General features: G+C 43.1%; 1 protein-coding gene across 3 annotated transcripts in view; it reads right to left on the reverse strand.

The window, feature by feature from the left end:
• PALD1 (phosphatase domain containing paladin 1) overlaps window positions 1–18,854 on the reverse strand; it is a 105,589-nt gene that overhangs the window by 21,778 nt on the left and 64,957 nt on the right. For all 3 annotated transcript variants that reach the window (XM_081861789.1, XM_081861787.1, XM_081861788.1), the window contains exons 12-18: window positions 18,217–18,351; window positions 17,054–17,170; window positions 15,941–16,120; window positions 14,562–14,759; window positions 13,168–13,308; window positions 12,230–12,301; window positions 11,029–11,169 (exon numbers count right to left, since the gene is read on the reverse strand). In XM_081861789.1, the coding sequence (XP_081717915.1) occupies window positions 11,029–11,169; window positions 12,230–12,301; window positions 13,168–13,308; window positions 14,562–14,759; window positions 15,941–16,120; window positions 17,054–17,170; window positions 18,217–18,351 (984 nt within the window). The remainder of the gene's footprint in view (window positions 1–11,028; window positions 11,170–12,229; window positions 12,302–13,167; window positions 13,309–14,561; window positions 14,760–15,940; window positions 16,121–17,053; window positions 17,171–18,216; window positions 18,352–18,854) is intronic.

The raw sequence follows: 18,854 nt of genomic DNA on the forward strand, positions 1-18,854 counted from the left end.
AAGCAGCAGGCAGGCAGGAGCAATACTACTGTGCTACCTGAGCAAGGGCACAGTCGGTCTGTTGCCCACACAGTGCCTCAGGTCTCATCTGGAAGTACTTTCTCTCTCAATTTAATGTATATCCCTCACCTCCAAGGAGCCCAAGGTGGCATACATAGTTCTCCTCATCCCCCTCTTTACCCTCACAACAACCCTTTGAGGGAGGTTAGGCTGAGAGTGAATGACCAGCCAAAGTGAGCTTCACTGCTGATGGGAGGATTTGAACCCTGGTCTCCCATGTATTAGTCCAACCCTCTAACTACTATGCCACACTGGCTCTTTACAGGTCAGGTTAGAAATGTTGGGGTGCCTGGAGTGGTGAAGCTATGCTGGAATCTGGGAGAACATTAATGTGCCACTGGTCTGTTTGACTATGTATCTTTGTATGGCTGACCTGTATGGACAGGGCCAAGGAGTCACAGGCACATGCTGTGACTACTGTGGTCTAAGAATATGGTCTAAAAGGCTCAGCAAACATATTTATTATGGAGATCGGATGGACACAGCTGAGAAAGGGTTGCTTGCAAGGGGACGAAACAAGGGCACCACCAAGCTTTCTGGATCTGAACAGCAGCTGGGGATAACTTGAGTCCAGGACAAGTGCGGGGAGACTTTAGGTCCGCACGATCTACTTTATGCTAACTACAAAAACCCTAAGGTCTATTAACCAGAGCCAAGTGGCAAGGGGTGCAGCCCAAACCCACCATGCCATGAGATGAGAGGAGCTGCAAATAAACATGTAGAAATCAGCACCTTAAACTACACCAGGGAGTCTACAACTTAATTTGTGGGGCAGAGGAAAGACTGTTCATTTGCTGAGAATCATAAACTCTTGCAGATTAATTAAAATTCTACCAGTACTTCCTGATCTGCCTTCATCTCACCATTAAACTAGTTTAAGCCTATCAAAAGCACAAGGTTTCACCAGCTAGCCTGCCAGTTCTCTTTTGAGCTTTACAGTTCCACAGCAGAGATTCTCGAAAGGATAAGGCAGCCCCCTATGTAGACAATTCCTAGGTAAGGAGGGTATGAACAAGCCCCCTCCACAGCCCAAATTGTGCCTGTGGCTTGACTGAAATATGGGTGGTTACGTTAACCCAACCTTTCTTGCATCAAAATGGAACCAAATTAAATAAAAGCCACATGGGGTTTATATGTACTTCTCACTTACATCAGCTCCCCATTTTATAAAATGTGAGTGAATTTTAAATAAGTTACATAAATAAAGCGTATCCTGTACTCAAAGAGCTCAAGTCCAATTTGTCATTTTCTTGAACGGAAAAGTCAGAGGACTACATATAAATTGAGATCCAAGCTGACAGGAAGCAGATGACATTAATGTACAAATTATGTTTCAGTTTCATCCTCCCAGAGAGTTATACACAGATGTCAATGAGAAACTCTCATTTAATTATGCCTGTCTGTCCTGGTGTGTGGCAGAAGGCTTTTTGTTTTTTTTGGGGGGGGGGTGGATGAATCCCTCCTAGTTAGGAACTTAGGAAACTTGCCTGATGTGGAAGTCCAACTCAGCAGGGATTAAAGGGGGGGCACCGAAAAAATGACATTGCAACCTAATCTACAGGCATGCACAATAGGAGGCATTCAAACTATGATGCTGATCAATTGCTCAATCAAACTCGGCAGGAGGTTTGCCATCAATAGCAATTTAAGATCAGGATTGTGTTGCAGACCACTGCCACAGACACCAGTTATTCAGCTCTGTCCTATGTAACTGAATAGAACATGCAGAAAGCCGTTAGAGCTTTATTTTTAGGACACTACTTTAAAAAACCCAAAGAAACCCACATCCTAAAAAAATATCCTAGAAGCCACCGCAAATCCACTTCTCTGTCTAAATCTACCACTTAAGTTATTATCCAGCTACACATTATAAGCTCTGTGACAGCCCAGTTTCCCTGCATAGTGCTCAGAATAAATACAACTGCTAAAATCCATTGCCCAGTTCACAGAGGAATCCATGAATGAGCCCATGCACATTGAGAAGCCTCCAGGTGGCTGCAATAGCTACCAAATATGACAGCTGCCACAGTCAGTTGATGATGCCCCCAGCCAACTCTTTGCCAGTGCCACTGGTTGCTCAACCTCCCTCCAGCTTCTTGGATTGCAAAGAAGACAATAGCTGCAACATCCTTATTCTTCTCTGCTGATCCAAGTCAAAGAAGCCACCAGGTGTTGACTCGGAAAGTGAACTGACAGATGGGTCACTGAGAAAACATTAGCCATCTGCACAGAGCTATGTGGCTTACAAGAGGCTTGAATGCTCATTTGTAAACTCTGTGTAAACTTGTCCTTAAGTTGAGTTTCTTCTCTTCACCTACTGTATCTGAGTATTCCAATACTATTACAACATTTTCTTGCTGGGACAGTGGGATTAAAGAAAGAAAGAAATCTATTTAATATGTTTCTTTTAGAAACACATATGACACACTTTCCCCCCTCCAATACCCCCACTGGAGCCAGCATGGTATAGTGGTTAAGAGCGGTGGACTCATAATCTGGTGAACCGGGTTCACTTCCCCACGCCTCCACACGCAGCTGCTGAGTGACCTTGGGTTACTCACACTTCTTTGAAGTCTCTCAGCCTCACTCACCTCACAGAGTGTTTGTTGTGGGGGAGGAAGGGAAAGGTGATTGTTAGCTGCTTTGAGACTCCTCAGGGTCGTGATAAATTAGCAGGATATCAAATCCAAACTCTTCTTCCTTCTTCTTCCAATTAAGTCCCCTGGGTTTTAAAACATGCATAGGCACTACCAGTCAACCTCGAGGAAACTGCTCACAATGTGGTGAACAATAGCAAAGAAAAAAACAAACTTGTTAACAGTAATATATAAAAACAAAAGAAGCCGTTGACACAAGATTACTGAGATTTAGCCTCTAGCACAACAGTAGGAAACAAACCCACCAACTCAGCCCTCTCCTTCAAGAAAAAGCTTGTCCGGAAAGCCTGCAGGGTACAGCACTGGCAGGTAAGATGTGCCATTTAGGATCCGCAGGGAGGAACATGTCATAACCTACCTGCGTGGGGTACCTTTTAATGCCTTCATTCAAATGCTAGGGATTGGAGTAAAGCTGCTGGACAAAAACACAGCAGTTCCATTACCCTGGCAATAACAAAAAACAATCCGGACAAGATGAAGTAAGCTAATCCAAATTCACATGCAACCTGGAAATCGTGCTCATCTGATGAGGAGCCTATTCAACAGAAGCTGTTCTCCTGCCAAAGACACACCTAGTGCCTAACCAAACACCTCTTGCAACTCTGTATGGCAAATATTGCTCTTGCCACACAAAAGCAGGCAATATGAACCTAATATGGGTGGAAGAAGTAGCCTGCATTTTATTGCAAAGTTTCCTTACTAGCAGCTTTTTGGAAGGCTTGTTCCGCAATAAAAATCCAACGTTCACATAGATGAACGCCATATGCAACAATTTATTTCTCTCCCTCCCTTTGCAAGTTTTGATGGCGTGGGCAATGCCTGCAAAAAGTCACCCAACTGTCGTTTAGGCATCGTGGCATGTGAACCATGAGGTTTACTTGGAAGGAATGAACAAGCATGCATTGAAAGAAAGAAATTGACATAGAGACTTGCAAACAGGTTATGACGAACCGGGAATATTCTCCAAGGAAATCTGCAGCAGTTTACATGAGACAAGAAAAGAGGAGGGGTAAAGCGTCATTGTTTCTAATGTGGCAGGCAAGGTTGAAGGGGCCACATCTGGCTGTGATCAGGTCGCTGGTACAAGTCACGAAGAAAGCTGGGAGGACCTTGATGGAGACTGAACCTTTGAGCAAGAGCCGGTTTTAGCAAGAGAATGGCAGAGATAACAACTGCGCCCACCTATTACTGCTTTGGATGAATATTTGAAAGCAAGTTAGCAGCCAAAGGCCCATTTCCCTGCTGACCTTTTGCTGACCTCACTGGGCTTGAGAAAGGGAGCTTTGTGCCAATACCATGGCAAGGCTCGAAGGCTGCTGTTTTGGAATTTTGGCACATGGTTTTAAAAGGCACCTGAACTTGCGTTAAAAACAAAGTGGGGTGGGGTGTGGGGAGACCTTTAAAATCCACCAGTGTTTTAGGAGAGAGCCAGGGGCACGGCATTCTCCCCTGTCACCTGGAAACCATTTAGTACAGAAAAGAAAAACCACTGCTGTGCTAAAAAAAACACACAACAACCCCACACATTCCGGGCCTCAGAGTATCTTTGCTTGATCCTTGGGGTGAAAACAGCAGCAGTTGAAGAGTGCAAAGACAACCCAAAGCAGCCTGATTGGAGCAACGCCTCCCCTGATTTAGTACTGGGCAGATGTTAAACATTTCCACATTTGTACATAATAAACCACATTAAGTCTCAAAGGACCACATCGCTTCTTGTCATGTTAAGTATCGAACGGAGGCTTAAAATGCTTACAGAAACATCCAAAGCAGGGGTGAACCGAGAGCATTTCAGAAACCTTTTCCTCCAAAAAGCACACAGCTCTCAACTATTTCCCAGCAACAGTTGTCAAAAAGGTTCACCTAGTTCATTTACATCGGGGAAGTCAAACTTCAGATTCAGGGGCCAAATGTGCCCCCAAGCCCCTCCCACCTGGCCCTTGGGACACTCCACAAGCCATGCCCCCTTCTCCCCAGCCACACCCCCTCCTGGCCCTGCTTTGAATCCTCCTTGAGTGATGTTGTCTGGCTGGAATGTTATCTTTGAATCCTGCTTCCTGCTTGCTGGGATGAAGGAAGTGTGTAGAAACTACCCTTCTGTATAAACCTAAATTTTACATTCATTCCTTTTGCCCCCTTTTGCCTCTGGCAATTTCCACCACTTGCATCTGGCCCCCAGAAGGTTACTCAGAAAGCAGCGTGGCCCTCTGAAAGTAAAAGGTTTCCCACCACTGATTTACACTATCTTTTCTTCCTCAACTGGCTTTACTTCAGTGATATCATCACAGCCAACTCCAACTGAGCAGTAACAGGTCTGTGATGCCCTCACATGTCACTCCATCGTGACATGGTCTCTTCTGTGTTAAACTCAGAAGGAGAAAGAATCAGTATCTAGAGAGAGAGTAAATGCTAAAGCATCAGTGAACAGGATGAGAATAAAAGGTGAATATTCTCTAATGCAAAAATGTGTTTTCCCTGGGAAATATTTCTGCACACACTGCCACCCAGAAGCAGTATTTTTGGACTGAAAATGACAACAAGAAAATATTTAGAGCAGCCCTACATACAAATCCCCCTCTACTGGAACAATTGCGGATTCACTGGGAGGACCAATCTTGTCTATTACATATATGATGTGGAATTTAAAAATTCCCTGACCTTGGAATACTGTCATCACAGCTGTGGCCTAAAAATGGACTACTGGATGTAGCCAAGAGCAGCAATCTATAAATTTTGGGATGGAGGCTACACATGAGGTTGAATCCTTGGCGCTGGATTCATAACATCCCAATTAATATTCATTTTGATTTCTAGCCCGTACTAATCTTAAGGTAATGAGTAAAAGTTGCCTTATTGCTTCTGTTCTTCACTCACCAGAAGGTGCATCAAGGGCTTTCCATGTGACAGAAGCAATTCCAAGATACCCCCCCCCCAAAAAAATGAGCATTGATGTAGCATATGAACTTCCAAGGGAGCCCTTGTTAAGTGACAATTCCCTTAGACTTGGCCACGCACCTCGGCTGTGAAGCAGTAAATTTAATTTTGATAACAAAACCATTTTATCCATAGAGTTTCTTCTTGAAAAGAAGAGTCAATTTTCTCCACTGTTTAATCAGAGTACCAAATTCCATATAAAGCGATTCATAGTCATTTGCATATAGACTGTCCATTTTATTTGATATTTTAATTTCAAAATATCGTATTGGCCATGATTTCCAATTATAGCAGGAAATCAACTTTGTCTTACTTTAATTTGTTGTTACACTAATGCCTATATATATATATATATTATATATATTTGTCTTACTTTAATTACTTTACTTCAATGCCTATATATATATATATATATATATATATATAGGCATTAGTGTAACAACAAATTAAAGTAAGACAAATATATATAAAATTGTTGCTTCCTTATTCACTTTATAGCCTGCCAATAACCCTTATTCTACTAGCAGCAATTCTGTCGCTGCCAAGATAGTTCATGGCTCACTGGCCAAATTCCTGGTGAATTGCTTAGTGCTGGCTGGTTGCTGACCTAGATTGGCCTTGATCTGATCCAGCAAAGCAAAAAAAGTGCATACTCAGGATCACTTAGCGCAGATTAGGTATGCATTAATACAGTCCAAATACACACTCTTTTAATACACACTTTTTAAATTTGTAAATTAAAAAACAAAGCAAAACATCAGCACATCTTGACATTTTAGTCCTAAGAAAAGCCTAAGGAGAAAGAATAAAAATCTTTCTTTCATATTATCACCAGTCTCACCAGATGTTGCTTGAGACAACACACACATCATCCCTGACCATTGGCCATGCTGGCTGGGGCTGATGGGAGTTGGAGTCCAACAACATCTGGAGGGCCATAGATCCCCAACCCATATAAATAATGCTACTGGTACCTCTAACAGAACAGAAGTCAAGCCATATCACAGCCACACTGGAAAATCTAGGAGTGACTAATTTCTGATAACACAGTCTGTAACTGAACAGTTACAGGAGCTGGGGAAGGAGATAATTTTCCGTTTACCATTGCAGGCTGCAAGCGCTGCTGTAACTCTCAGCATGAGGTGATCTCTGCAATCCTGACCAGGATTTCTTTTTTTAATTTTTAAGTAACTTCAAGGTGAAGTTTCCCTCCAGAACTCCTATTTTATTTATTTATTGCTAGTCCATACAGACACCAATCCCAAATACTGAGCCCAGGCTGACATTTCCCCCCTGCAAAGGCCCTGGGGGGTATATGCTTGTTATTTCTGAAATGTTTTTGCTTTCCTTTTTTTCCAAAAACACCACGTCGTGCAGGGTTGATTCGAGGTCACTGGAAAGAGGACTCTTTTCATGAGGCGGAGGAGAAGACTACCTGCTTATGTCCCACGGCTCTGTATTTACCTTTTATACCGACCAGGAAAACCTGGAAAACTTAAAAGGCACCAGTGCTCCCAGCGCAGTGCGGCAGCAAAGAAGGAAAACCTGGGTCTAAAAAAGTGTGTATTGAAAGATATGCCCTCATGAAGATTATAAATCCGAGAGGGAGGGGGTAGGCTGTTTTAAAACCCATTTTTTAAACAACTGTTAAGTGTTACTAACCATACCAGGGACTTTCATATGTAAAAAAAGACTCTGGCCTCCTGGTGCCCTGTTCCCTTTGTATTCAAGGGGATAATCCAGCCTATCTACTTCATTGGTAGTGGTAATTCTGGGAGCTCACAAACAGCACTGGAAAGTGATAGCCTCCCCATTATTTTTCCTGCCCATCGGCTATTCATGAGTATGCCTTTTAATGTGAAGGTTTCTTTCCGTTGCCACGGCTGATTTATCTGTAAATCTGTGGAACTGCCCTTCCTACGATGGCGCTGACCTTTAAAGACGTAAACAGCCTCGGTCCTGTATACCTGAAGGAGCGTGTCCACCCCCATCATCCAGCCCAGACACTGAGATCCAGCGCCGAGGGCCTTCTGGCAGTTCCCTCACTGTGAGAAGCAAAGTTACAGGGCATCAGGCAGAGGGCCTTCTCGGTAGTGGCGCCTGCCCTGTGGAATGCCCTCCCAGCAGATGTCAAGGCAATAAACAACTATTTAACAACTGTTTAGGGAAGTTTTTAATGTCTGATGATGTATTATTTTTAATATTCGGTTGGAAGCTGCCCAGAGTGGCTGGGGAAACCCAGCCAGATGGGCAGGGTATAAATAAAGTGTTGTTGTTGTTGTTATTATTATTATTATTATTATTATTATTATTATTATTATTATTCAGAGTGTCACACTGTAATGGCATTATTGCCAGGAATGGTTAACAGACATGGTGTTGTTGTTTTTTCCTAGCAAAAATAAAAAAGCCATTGTTGCATCTTTGTGGCATTTCCACCTATTTGACATGTTAATTATGCGTTACAGACTTTTAGTGCTTTCGGCCACAGAGATCATTGATAAAATATTAGTCATGCATGAATTAAATTAACCCCAATTTCACAAACGCAATTTGGGAGTTGAGGCACGATTACACATATTGTTCTCCAAACTGGACTCTGTACAAGTCAGAAAGAAGAGACCATAGCTCAGGGGAAATCCTCTGCATACAGAGTCCTCTGCATACCCAGGACTGCACAATACATATCCTAATTTAGGGGATGTGTGCTACCCACACACTAGTAGACTATTGGCTGCTGTTGCCAGCTCTGACAATACTAAATATTTGCTCAGGATTAGGCAACGAGAAGTCTATTTCAGCCACCTTTTCCCTCCTTTCCAATAGTTGATTAGAAATCAAAGTACAAACCATTTGCTAGGTGAGGAAATGCCTGCACACAGCCTAGCACATGCAAGGATCAGATTCATTGCTAGTTTTAGTAAGTCTTGCATAGACTGTGCTACCAAATGGGGAAATCCTCCACCAGCTCTCTATGAACAAATGTGTTGTTGTTGGTTTTTAAAAAATGTTCATAGTCCAGAATATGGAGATATTAAAACAGTTTGTTTGCTTTTTAAAGAAAAGCACACGCACACACAAGATTGACAGTGAGATTTTAAAACACACCCTGATAATGTGGTTTTAAAATTAAGGTTTTGTTGTTTTCACTATGTCATGCAATAATGCTCTGTGTTCGTAGCCTTTGAGAGTGCTTGGCTGTTGAAACCTGCCATCTAGTGGGATTTTCCACTCACTAAGAACACCCAAAAGCTTCACATGATGACAAAGGCCCACAGCTGTAAAAGGGAGAAGAGCTGTATTCAGGGATAAATATTAGTTAGGATGCTGGATTTCATTTTTATTAACTGAAGGAAAGATAGAGGGTAAGTATCAAAGCAACAAGGTCTTCAACAGGACCAAGATCACCCACCTCCACATTTAAGGCCCTTTTCATCCCCCTGCCAGCTATAGGCTCTTGCTTCTCATAAACCTTAGGCACACTAGCGGAGGTCAATGTGATCTCTAAACTAGCCCACATCTGTCAGGAACCACAGTTCCCCTAGAGCTTTGCGGCTGAGGCAGGAAAGCCAAATTTCATTCATCTTGAACTGCTGGGCTTTTGATAGCAGGGAAGTCAAACAGGTTTTTCCAGACAGGGTAATGGGGGAAAAGACAAGCCAGTGAAAAAGAAAAAAAAGACACACAGGCTCAGTTCTGTGTCTGCACTACTGCACAAGGTCTCTTTTAATGACTAGCAGAAACCACCCTATATGCAAACAGCTTGAAGCTGTGTGTTGGGTCTGGGCATTGAATGCTCCGAACATTGGCTTCCTAAGCTAGATCTTGGATCCGATTCCTATATGCATGTACGTTTATTTCACTACAGGAGGCAGAATAACCATGAAGCCTGTTGGAAAAAAAGGACTGCGTTTGGGATTGCGTTCTCAAACGACATGAAATTTCCCTCTGCGGTGTTTACATATGTGAAGTAAGTAATAATGGAGTAAAATAAAAACAATTTCATGCACAATGGGTCATTCACACATGCAGGGCGTCAAGCAGTAAACACGGAGATGTGAGCCATCTCTAAACTGGAAGGAAAATGACTGTCACACTGACTCAGTATCTTGAGCTTTCTAAAGTGGTATGTGACCCCTCCTATTATTTTTGTTTGGATTTTTGCAGATTTCAGAACAGCATCTATACATATTATCAGAAAATCCAAAGGCACTCGGCTGCCCTCTGTTGGCTTTTGGTAAATAATGAACTCTGTGACCTGAAGGCTAGTTATTCGGCTAATATATACTACCGTTGCTCAGTATATCAACAACTGCAAACAGCTTCCACACAGGTTAGGCTGTCATGGGACTGGTGTCATGTTTGCAAACAGTGACCCACATTGTTCAGCATTCTTTAACTGGTGTCAGAGTGCCTCAGGCTTCAATGACTCCAGGGAGGCGGTGGTGCTGGAATCAGTGTTCTCTATATATTAGCACAGAATTACGATTCAGTTACGTATGTGATAGCATGTTTCTGTTTTGTTTTTAAAAAAGCTCCTTTGCAATCCATGAAATATCATGCAAAGAAAGCCTCACAAAAACTTGTACACAAAAAGTGCCTTTCCAGATATATTGTTGCAGAGGATGTGCATATGTTTGTGGGTGGGTGGGTGTTTGATAGCAGTATGATGGTGAGCACTAGCGCTGGTGCACAGGATTGCTGTAACCAACCAGCAGCTCTGGTAGAAACTGGCAGGCTTTGATGTCCTTTTAATAGACAATGCAAATCAGGGCATGTATCTTACAAGGAAGGATAGCTTCTGGGTAGATAAGAGAACTCCTTGCCCTCTTTCCCATGACTACAAAAGCCAAGAGAGACAAAGCAAAGTATCACCTGGAGAATATACTAAGCTAAATATGGGAAATTATGTAAGCTTGCTTAATGCTTATAACTGATAAAGGCCACAGAATTTCTTACAGTCCTGAACACAAGCTCGGCAGAAGGTTCTGCAGCAGGGGGCCAGACCCTCCCTGCCCCAGCTATAACAACATGTGGATCAGTCAAAGATGAGCTCTCTGAAACTGCAGGCGAACCATTACCAAGCAAAACTGCAGCCCGTTCCCCATTGACTTGTCCACTCAGTTCCTGAGATCAGCAGTTGATCTCTATCTAATCTGAACAGACAGCAAACACCCTTTGCTTCTTGATGTCTCTGTCCTCTCCCTGTTGTACTCCTCCCGCCATTTCATTTGCATGTCCAGCCCTGCCCACTGAAACTAATTGCCAACAGATCTATGTCTGTCTTAACAGCAGAGTGAAACGGCAAAGAACAGAGGGAGCCACCAAAGGCGTGCGGAAATTCAAAGCAACATCCATGGTACGCGTTTGCTAGGCTTACCTGTCTGTAGGTGCATATGATGATTTCCCTCAAGTGATAGTGCATGGGTGTCATCGTCTCACTCACGGTATCCAGTGCCATATCTACTTCCTTCTTCATTCGGTGTCCCTCCGGCAACATCTGCACCACCTTCATGACCACCTGGCAGACAAAAGCAAGGGCCCAGCTTAACATGAAACCTTCCCACCTGGAATGTTCTCTTTCACAAAGAGCAAATGTTAAGCCGCTGAAATTTTATTATGGGGGAAGTAAAGAGGGAAATAGTTTGCCCCCCATTTCTGGCATTCCGTTACCTACTAGTTTTGCAAAAAACATCACATAAGGGACACAAAAGTACCTTCTGACAAGTGCAAATGCCAGTCTCAAGAATGTTCACAGGAATCAACACGTCACACTTAGTTCCGACTCTTTAGATCCCTTTAAAGCAGCCTTGCAAATAAGCCCACAAAAGTTACCAGCCTGCAAAAATGTCTTACTGACCTGCTGGGTATGGCGGTACAAACCCGCCCACCAGCATGGAAGATGTGGATCATGCCAGATTCAGATCAGCACTGACAAAAGATTCTGTTCCTCAATATTTTGTTTTTGTCCCTTTCTTTTCTGAGCTGCAAACTTAGGCGGCAGTGCCGAGTTGCACCCAATATTTGGGGGGGGGGGCGCCATGCATCCATAATGTCACATGTGTGATGCCCCCCACCCAATCCAGCCAAGCCCATCCACTGCCAGCCACCTTATTTTTTTGAAAACGATGTGCAGGCAAAGATGCTTCGCCCTGCACGTCCCTGGCAAAGATCGTCAGTGCGCCTTCCAGGAAGGTGCTCTGGAGATCATCAAAGGGACACATGGGTTGAAGTTGCTTCACCTTGCCAGGTTCCTGGCAATACTCAAAAGGATATGGCATGGCTAAACATCTTTGTCCTGGTGTGTCCTTTTGAGGTTCACCACATTTTGGGAGCGGGGCGGCCCCCTTTTTGAAAATATGGGGGGATCCCCAGAATTCAGTTACTGCAGAGGCGGTGGGAGAGATGTGGCAGAAACTGATGTCAGCAGCAACCGAGCAAAATGGAAGATCACCTGTGCACTCAGATGTGTTTGTGGTGATAGTGCTGATTTATTTATTTGTGGTGGTTAAGGCTGCCCTTTCAGAAACACTACCTTAAGAATATTCTGTCGCCTAATTTTAAAAATGGAAGATACGTACCTCAAACTCTCCTTTGGTGTACTTGGCATCAGGCACGCTCACAATTTCATCTTCAACCATCTCAGGGATTCCCTGAAGTACCAAGAAGAGGAGTCTTAGGTTTGATTATTGAGCAACACAGGAGATAAACAACAGTACTTTGTTTATTTTTATTGTTTATTACTAACTGCAATATATGGCTGCTCATGAAGTTAGTAATATGCCATGTAAGACACAAGGAACTGTGAATATTATAGAATTCTGGTACTTCTCACTTTCTATGTTTTAGAAAATGTATTCTTTTAAAAATGTATCCTTTATCCATTATTTCTATTTATGTATCTTGCATAGGTTAAGAAAATTCCTTAAAATTCCAATCAAAAAATATTAAAGTGGTTTATGTATGTAACAACAGCAGCTAGGATTCTTTATGCGCAGAAGGGGAAGCAAGAAGTTCCCACGAAAGAAGAATGGATAAGCAAGATAATGGACTATGAAAAACTGGGGAAAATTAACAGCAAAATTAAGAGAATCTAATGATGAGTGTTTTATGGAAGAATGGATGCTTTTTTCGGACTACTCAAAGAAATAATATAGTACGATGAACTTGCGAACAGGATTTGAGCTGTGAGCAACAGGTGTAATTAGATTATAATATTGTGGTTTTGATTTAATAGAAAATAGGGGGCAGTGGAAGGGGAGAAACAACACCGCCAAGAAAAACGGGGTGGGAAGTCAACAAAAATAAGAGAGAATATATTATTGTATCTTGATTGTATATGTTAAAAAAGTTGAAACTTAAGACTAGTCCTTAAAATTGTTCTGCAGAAGCCAAGAAGATTTAAACCCTGGGCACTGCACACATTTCAGGAAGGATTTTGCCCATAATATCAGGTACCCCTCCCTGCAGAATCCCAGACCCCTCACAAAGTGGGACAGGTCTCCAAATTAGTACATACGTTGAAATGCCAGAGGGTGAGGACAGCAATGACCATGGCTGTAGTGGTTCTTCCTCTGCCACTGTGACAATTGAACACAAAGGCTGTGCGGGAGTCTTCAGCCAGAGCACCCTTCATGGCTTCCAGCAGCTGGTCAAAGTCCTAAAGGTGGCATACAAAGGGCATTTGTGAGCAGCCTAGTCTTTCTCAGAGGTGTGTGTGTGTGTGTGTGTGTGTGTGATTTTCACACGTGCTCAGTGCTCAGTACTGCACTCACGGCATGTGCCAAATGTATGTTCTGTCCCTCATAAGGCCTTTAGGTGGCAGCAATGCCCTGATGAAGCAAATCCACTACAAACAGACCAGATTTTAATCAAAGGGATTCTAAATAGCACCTAACTAACAGTTTGAAATCACGTCAAAGTGCAAGTAGATAAATAGGTACCACTCCGGTGGGAAGGTAAACGGCGTTTCCGTGCGCTGCTGTGGTTCGCCAGAAGCAGCTTAGTCATGCTGGCCACATGACCCGGAAGCTGTACGCCAGCTCCCACGGCCAATAAAGCGAGATGAGCGCTGCAACCCCAGAGTCGGCAACGACTGGACCTAATGGTCAGGGGTCCCTTTACCTTTTTTAATGCATATTCCAATGCCTCTTTTAAGGAAGTGTACACAGGGTTTATTGTGGGGGGCGGGCTCGCCCCCATCCAGGGGCTGAGCAACCTGAGACTTTAGTTGAGTCATGTGAACTGTATCACATAATTTGGAGAAGTGCAAAAAACCACAGGACAACTGCATTTCATGAAGCACAAATCAGGTCTGTTTACTTAAAAACAGAAAGGCTAGACAAAATCCCTGGGGGCATCCCTATTGCAAAATCAAGTGGACGGGGCGAAGGGGGGGGGAATAATGGCTCCTGGTTTTTGTCTAGCTGAACAAATGGTTTTAGGACAAAACATTATGTGCAGCTGTGCAATTATATTTCCACAAGAGGCTTCACTTCCATGCCCCCACCCACCCCAAAAAGAAAGGCACCCACAAAAGGCTGGACTACAGTGGTACCTCAGGTTACATATGGTTCAGGTTACATACGCTTCAGGTTACATACACTTCAGGTTACAGACTCCGCTAACCCAGAAATAGTACCTCGGGTTATGAACTTTGCTTCAGGATGAGAACAGAAATCGTGCTGCGGGGGCGCAAGGCCCCATTAGCTAAACTGGTACCTCAGGTTAATAATAGTTTCAAGTTAAGAACAGACCTCCGGAACGAATTAAGTACTTAGCCCGAGGTACCACTGTATTCAGTAGAAGACTAGCAAGCGGAGAGAAGGGTTGCTTAAGTATCAGCCATCTTAAAATTTCCCATGTGGAAGAAGGTGGGAGGGCAGAGATATGGGGTCCCTGTGTGGTGCTTACCTTTTCCTTAGGAGCACAGAAGTCTGGGATTGGAACCCGTTTATACACCAACCCCTGGCAGGTGCTTTTGTGCTGGTTGAAGACTTCCTGCATGGTCAGGCATGTCTTTAACATTTTCATCTGCTTCTCCTGTTCCAGATAGACCTCGAGCCATTTCTGGGATTTCAGCAGGTCATTCTTCACAACGGATTCAAGTTTCTGAAGGAGGGAAGCAATGAGGCCAAACCAACAAACGAAAAGGCTCATGAGGAATTACCACAGTTAACTATGCAATTATCACTTTTCGTTTCCCTCTGGCCTCACTTACTTACGATTCCCCTCCCCATAATCCTTGTATGCCTACTTTTCGTAACTGCATGCATCTGACAAAAAGAAATGAGGTCTATGAAAGCAGGTGCCATTAATAATAATGAATTTTAAAAGATGTTTAAATTGGTGCTCCCCCCGCAAAAAACAAACCCCAAAGCCTTGTTGCTAGGGGATAATTGGGATGGAGACTCTGAAGAAGCTGACTAATCTTTTTATGTATGCAACAACCGCAGTGGAGGCCTTTTTATACTGTTGAAGTATTATAGCGATATTAAATCGTGAGCAGGATTCGAGATATGAGTGGTGGGGGGGAAAATATAAGATGGGGTTAGGGGGAGTTGATAATAAGCATAATGCAGCAACCAAGGATATGAACAAAAACACCAGGGTGGGAAGTCAAAAAGAAATATGCAAGAGAATGGCATATTGTATGCAAATAAATTTGTTTAAATCTTTGAGAAACAATAAAAATCAATTAAAAAAGAAAGAAAGCTGATCAATTTAAGGCTCCAAAGTGGAAATTAAAAAAATAAATGGAGTGAGCCAATAATACTTTCAAACTCAGTTTGTCTGATAAATAATGCAGGGGGAGAACAAGCAAGGCAGGCATCTATAATTTCTAAGAAAGAGGATCGATCAGCTCCATATGGAGACGTAAAGGTTAAATCTGAAAAAGACAACAGGCTGAGCACACATTATTTACTTGGATACATCAAAATGCCACCATGGATGCGTCCCCCTTGTTCACTCCTGCATCATAAGAGTTTAAAAACCGGGGCTTGGGGTGGGGGGGCGCAACAGTTAGCCTGTCACACCAATACAACAACAGCCACAATGGAAGATGCAACATGTCATCCAATGTAAACAGATAGTAAGAATCTCCTTGTCGGATACTTTTTAACTGCATAGCATCCTTAGAAGCCAGCCTAGAGGAGAACTATCATTATTTTCCAATTCCTGCAGAGTGGCTGCCTGTTGTGAAATGCTAACTGCCCCAGATCAACCCAAAAGTTTCCCAATACTTGCCTGGCGAAGGAAAAAAGAGAAGTTAAAAGCGCCTGAGCTCTCACCTCCAGCTGTTCAGGTGACGTTGCAGGCACTGTAATCTGCTGCTCCAGGTTGCCCACCTCCCGGACGGTGTAGGTTTGCTCGTTCCCTTCTAGGACCACATCTTCACGAAGATTGACCCACAAGATGTGGGAATACTTCCTCTTCGCATCTGTCAAGTAGGTCAAGACATTCCCGATAGCCTGAAGAAAATGAATAATAGTGGTCTTGTAGTAAGGTTAACACTTACTGGGAAATGATATATAATGAAAAGGATGTTTAAAATAACGTTTGTAAAAAAAAACAAAAAAAACAGAAGATTTTCTTTTGGGAATTATAGGGACAGAACTACCAAAACTGTATAGAAACTTATTCATGTATGCTACTACAGCAGCAAGAATGCTACTCACTGAAAAATGGAAAGAAGCAGACGTTCCGAGCAAAGGAAGAATGGATACAAAACTTATGGAATATGCAGAAATGGTGAAACTTACCAGAAGAATAAGAAACCAAGATAACAAACTTTTTATAAAAGAATGGAAATGGTTTATTGAATATTTACTGATTAAATTGTAAGCAGATAAGAACATTGGCAGGATTGTTGTAATGACCTGCAGTTTTATAAGAGTATACCTTTAAAGTAGATGAATAAAAGAGCATATTAAGTTAATTTGGATATGCAGAAGATATTAAAAATAAGTTTAAGGAAATGCAGAAAGAGGGGGAAGGAAGTCAAGTTTTGAAATGTTAAAGTGATTGCAAAATTAGTGAAATGTATAAACCTGAAAAGCAATCAATCAGTCAGAGAATGAGTAACTACAATCATGCTTGCATTTTAAAAGATTTAAAAAGCAACAACCCTACAACTGGTTAGTTGTGTGACTGTTTCTCAAGGGCTCTCAGCCAGCTTCCTTTTGTTTCCCCAACTTCACTGGGTTTCACAGGTGTTGGAAATCTGGAAACTCCACTGTCTTTTTATTTTATTTTTTTAAGGATCAAATTCCTGTTTTGATTTTTAATAATAATAATAATAATGATGATGATGATGATGATGATGATGCCTGTTTTTAATCCGAGAGCTCTTTGGCCCTATCTCAGTCTCTCTTCTCAGAAACTACACAGCATTGTTCAATTACCTTGGTGTTTGGCTGTGCCATCCCATACACAGGCATCTTGGGGACTCTCCGGAAGTTGGCCACGCTCATCTCCTTGAGTGTGCTGAGCACATCTGGAGAAAACCTTTCATCCACCACCTGCAGCAGAAGCAGAACTCTAAAGGCTGTGGCAAACAACTAGGAAAAGCTGGACATTCATTTTGCTCATGCGGTTCCCAGAGACACTTCCTCAAGCACTTCCTGCCTCAGCAAGATCATACCGGGAAGGACAGCAGCTCTTACACCAACAACCTCCTTCCAAATCCGTTAAACTAAAAACTAATATGGTGCCTTTCCAGATGAAGCCTGTCAGCTGCAGCCAACACGGCCTGTGGTCAGGGATGAGGAGCAGCACAGCCCAACAGCATCCAGGGGGCACCAGGTTGGGGGAGGGTGGCCTACAGAAATAGCAACAATAGTCCCCAAATCACATTAATGCGATGCAGATCTGAAATCACCCAAAGCATACGCAGATACGGAGGGTAATCTGCCCAATGGGTGGCATTCAACTATATCTCACCCGGAGCAGACCCACAAATTAACGAACCTAACTTAGACACATCTACTAACTTCAATGGGGCTGCTCTGAGTAGGGCTAGCACTGAATGCCACCCAATGTCCGCTGGTGCTCAGGCATGCCTGCACACACTCAGTTTAACAGAATCCCTGGAAGAACGTGCTGTTACGTTTCATAAAACCTGACTCCATCCTCAGAAGAAGGCTGAGCATGTAGGGGTGGGGGAGAAAGGGGATATAGTCCAACCCTTTAACAAGGAGAACAATTGCATCCACAAGTGGGAGCCAGTGTGGCACAGTGGTTAGAGTGTTGGACTATGACCTGGGAGACCAGGGTTCAAATCCCCACTCAGCCTCAGCCTTACAGGGTTGTTGTGAGGATAAAATGGGGAGGAGAACTGTGTACGGCACCTTGAGCTCTTTAGAGGGAAAGTGGGATATAAATGTAGTTGTGGTAGTAATAAATCATAATTATTATTACAGAAATGTAATAAAATGCAGAGATGCTGTCCAAGACAGCTCCAAGGAAGGGTGTTCAAAAGTCAGGCAGTGTAGGCAGGCTGATCAGGGTAAATATATTTAATAATAATAATAAAAACAACAACAATAACTCAAAATAGTTGACTCACCAGCACTCGTGCCCCCTTAATTATCTGCTCCCCTGTGACCACAAGCTCCGACAGGTTCATGTTGGCTTGAAGCCTGTATAGTTCAGAGTGCCTGCACATCCATCGGCTGAAATCTAGGGCAAAAGCAAGGGGGTACTTCCAGTCCAGGAAAGGGAGACAAGACAGACAGGGACACTGTCAGAAGCAAATCAACGTACTGCACACATCACAAGTAATCAATGGAAAACATGGCATCCTGTTGGCACAAAAAACACTTTCTCCTCCTTATGGAATAACACGCATTGGCTGAAGATGCTGCTAGTTGAGGCCATAATCTTAGCAGCAGAGAGAATTATGTAAACATCTTGTTGGGTATGGAAGACACAAGGCACGGTGGCCAAATCTGCTGTCGCAGAACAGGATATAAAGTTGTCCTTTTCTCCCTTTCCTTTTCTGTAAACCAGTGTTTCTCAACCTGACCGCTGGTGTTGCTAACTAGGGATGGTGGGATTTGTAGTCCAAAAACAGCTGGAGAGCCAGGTCTGGGGAACACTTGCTGTAAACCAACATGGCAAATTGTCAAGGGTGTTTTGCTTGATTTGACTGAGCTGAAGGTTTCTTTTATTACAGGGCTCGTAATGTTTTCATCATAGTGGCCA

Source organism: Podarcis erhardii (genome assembly GCF_964252035.2).
Source record: "Podarcis erhardii genome assembly, chromosome: 5".
Lineage (NCBI taxonomy): Eukaryota > Metazoa > Chordata > Lepidosauria > Squamata > Lacertidae > Podarcis > Podarcis erhardii.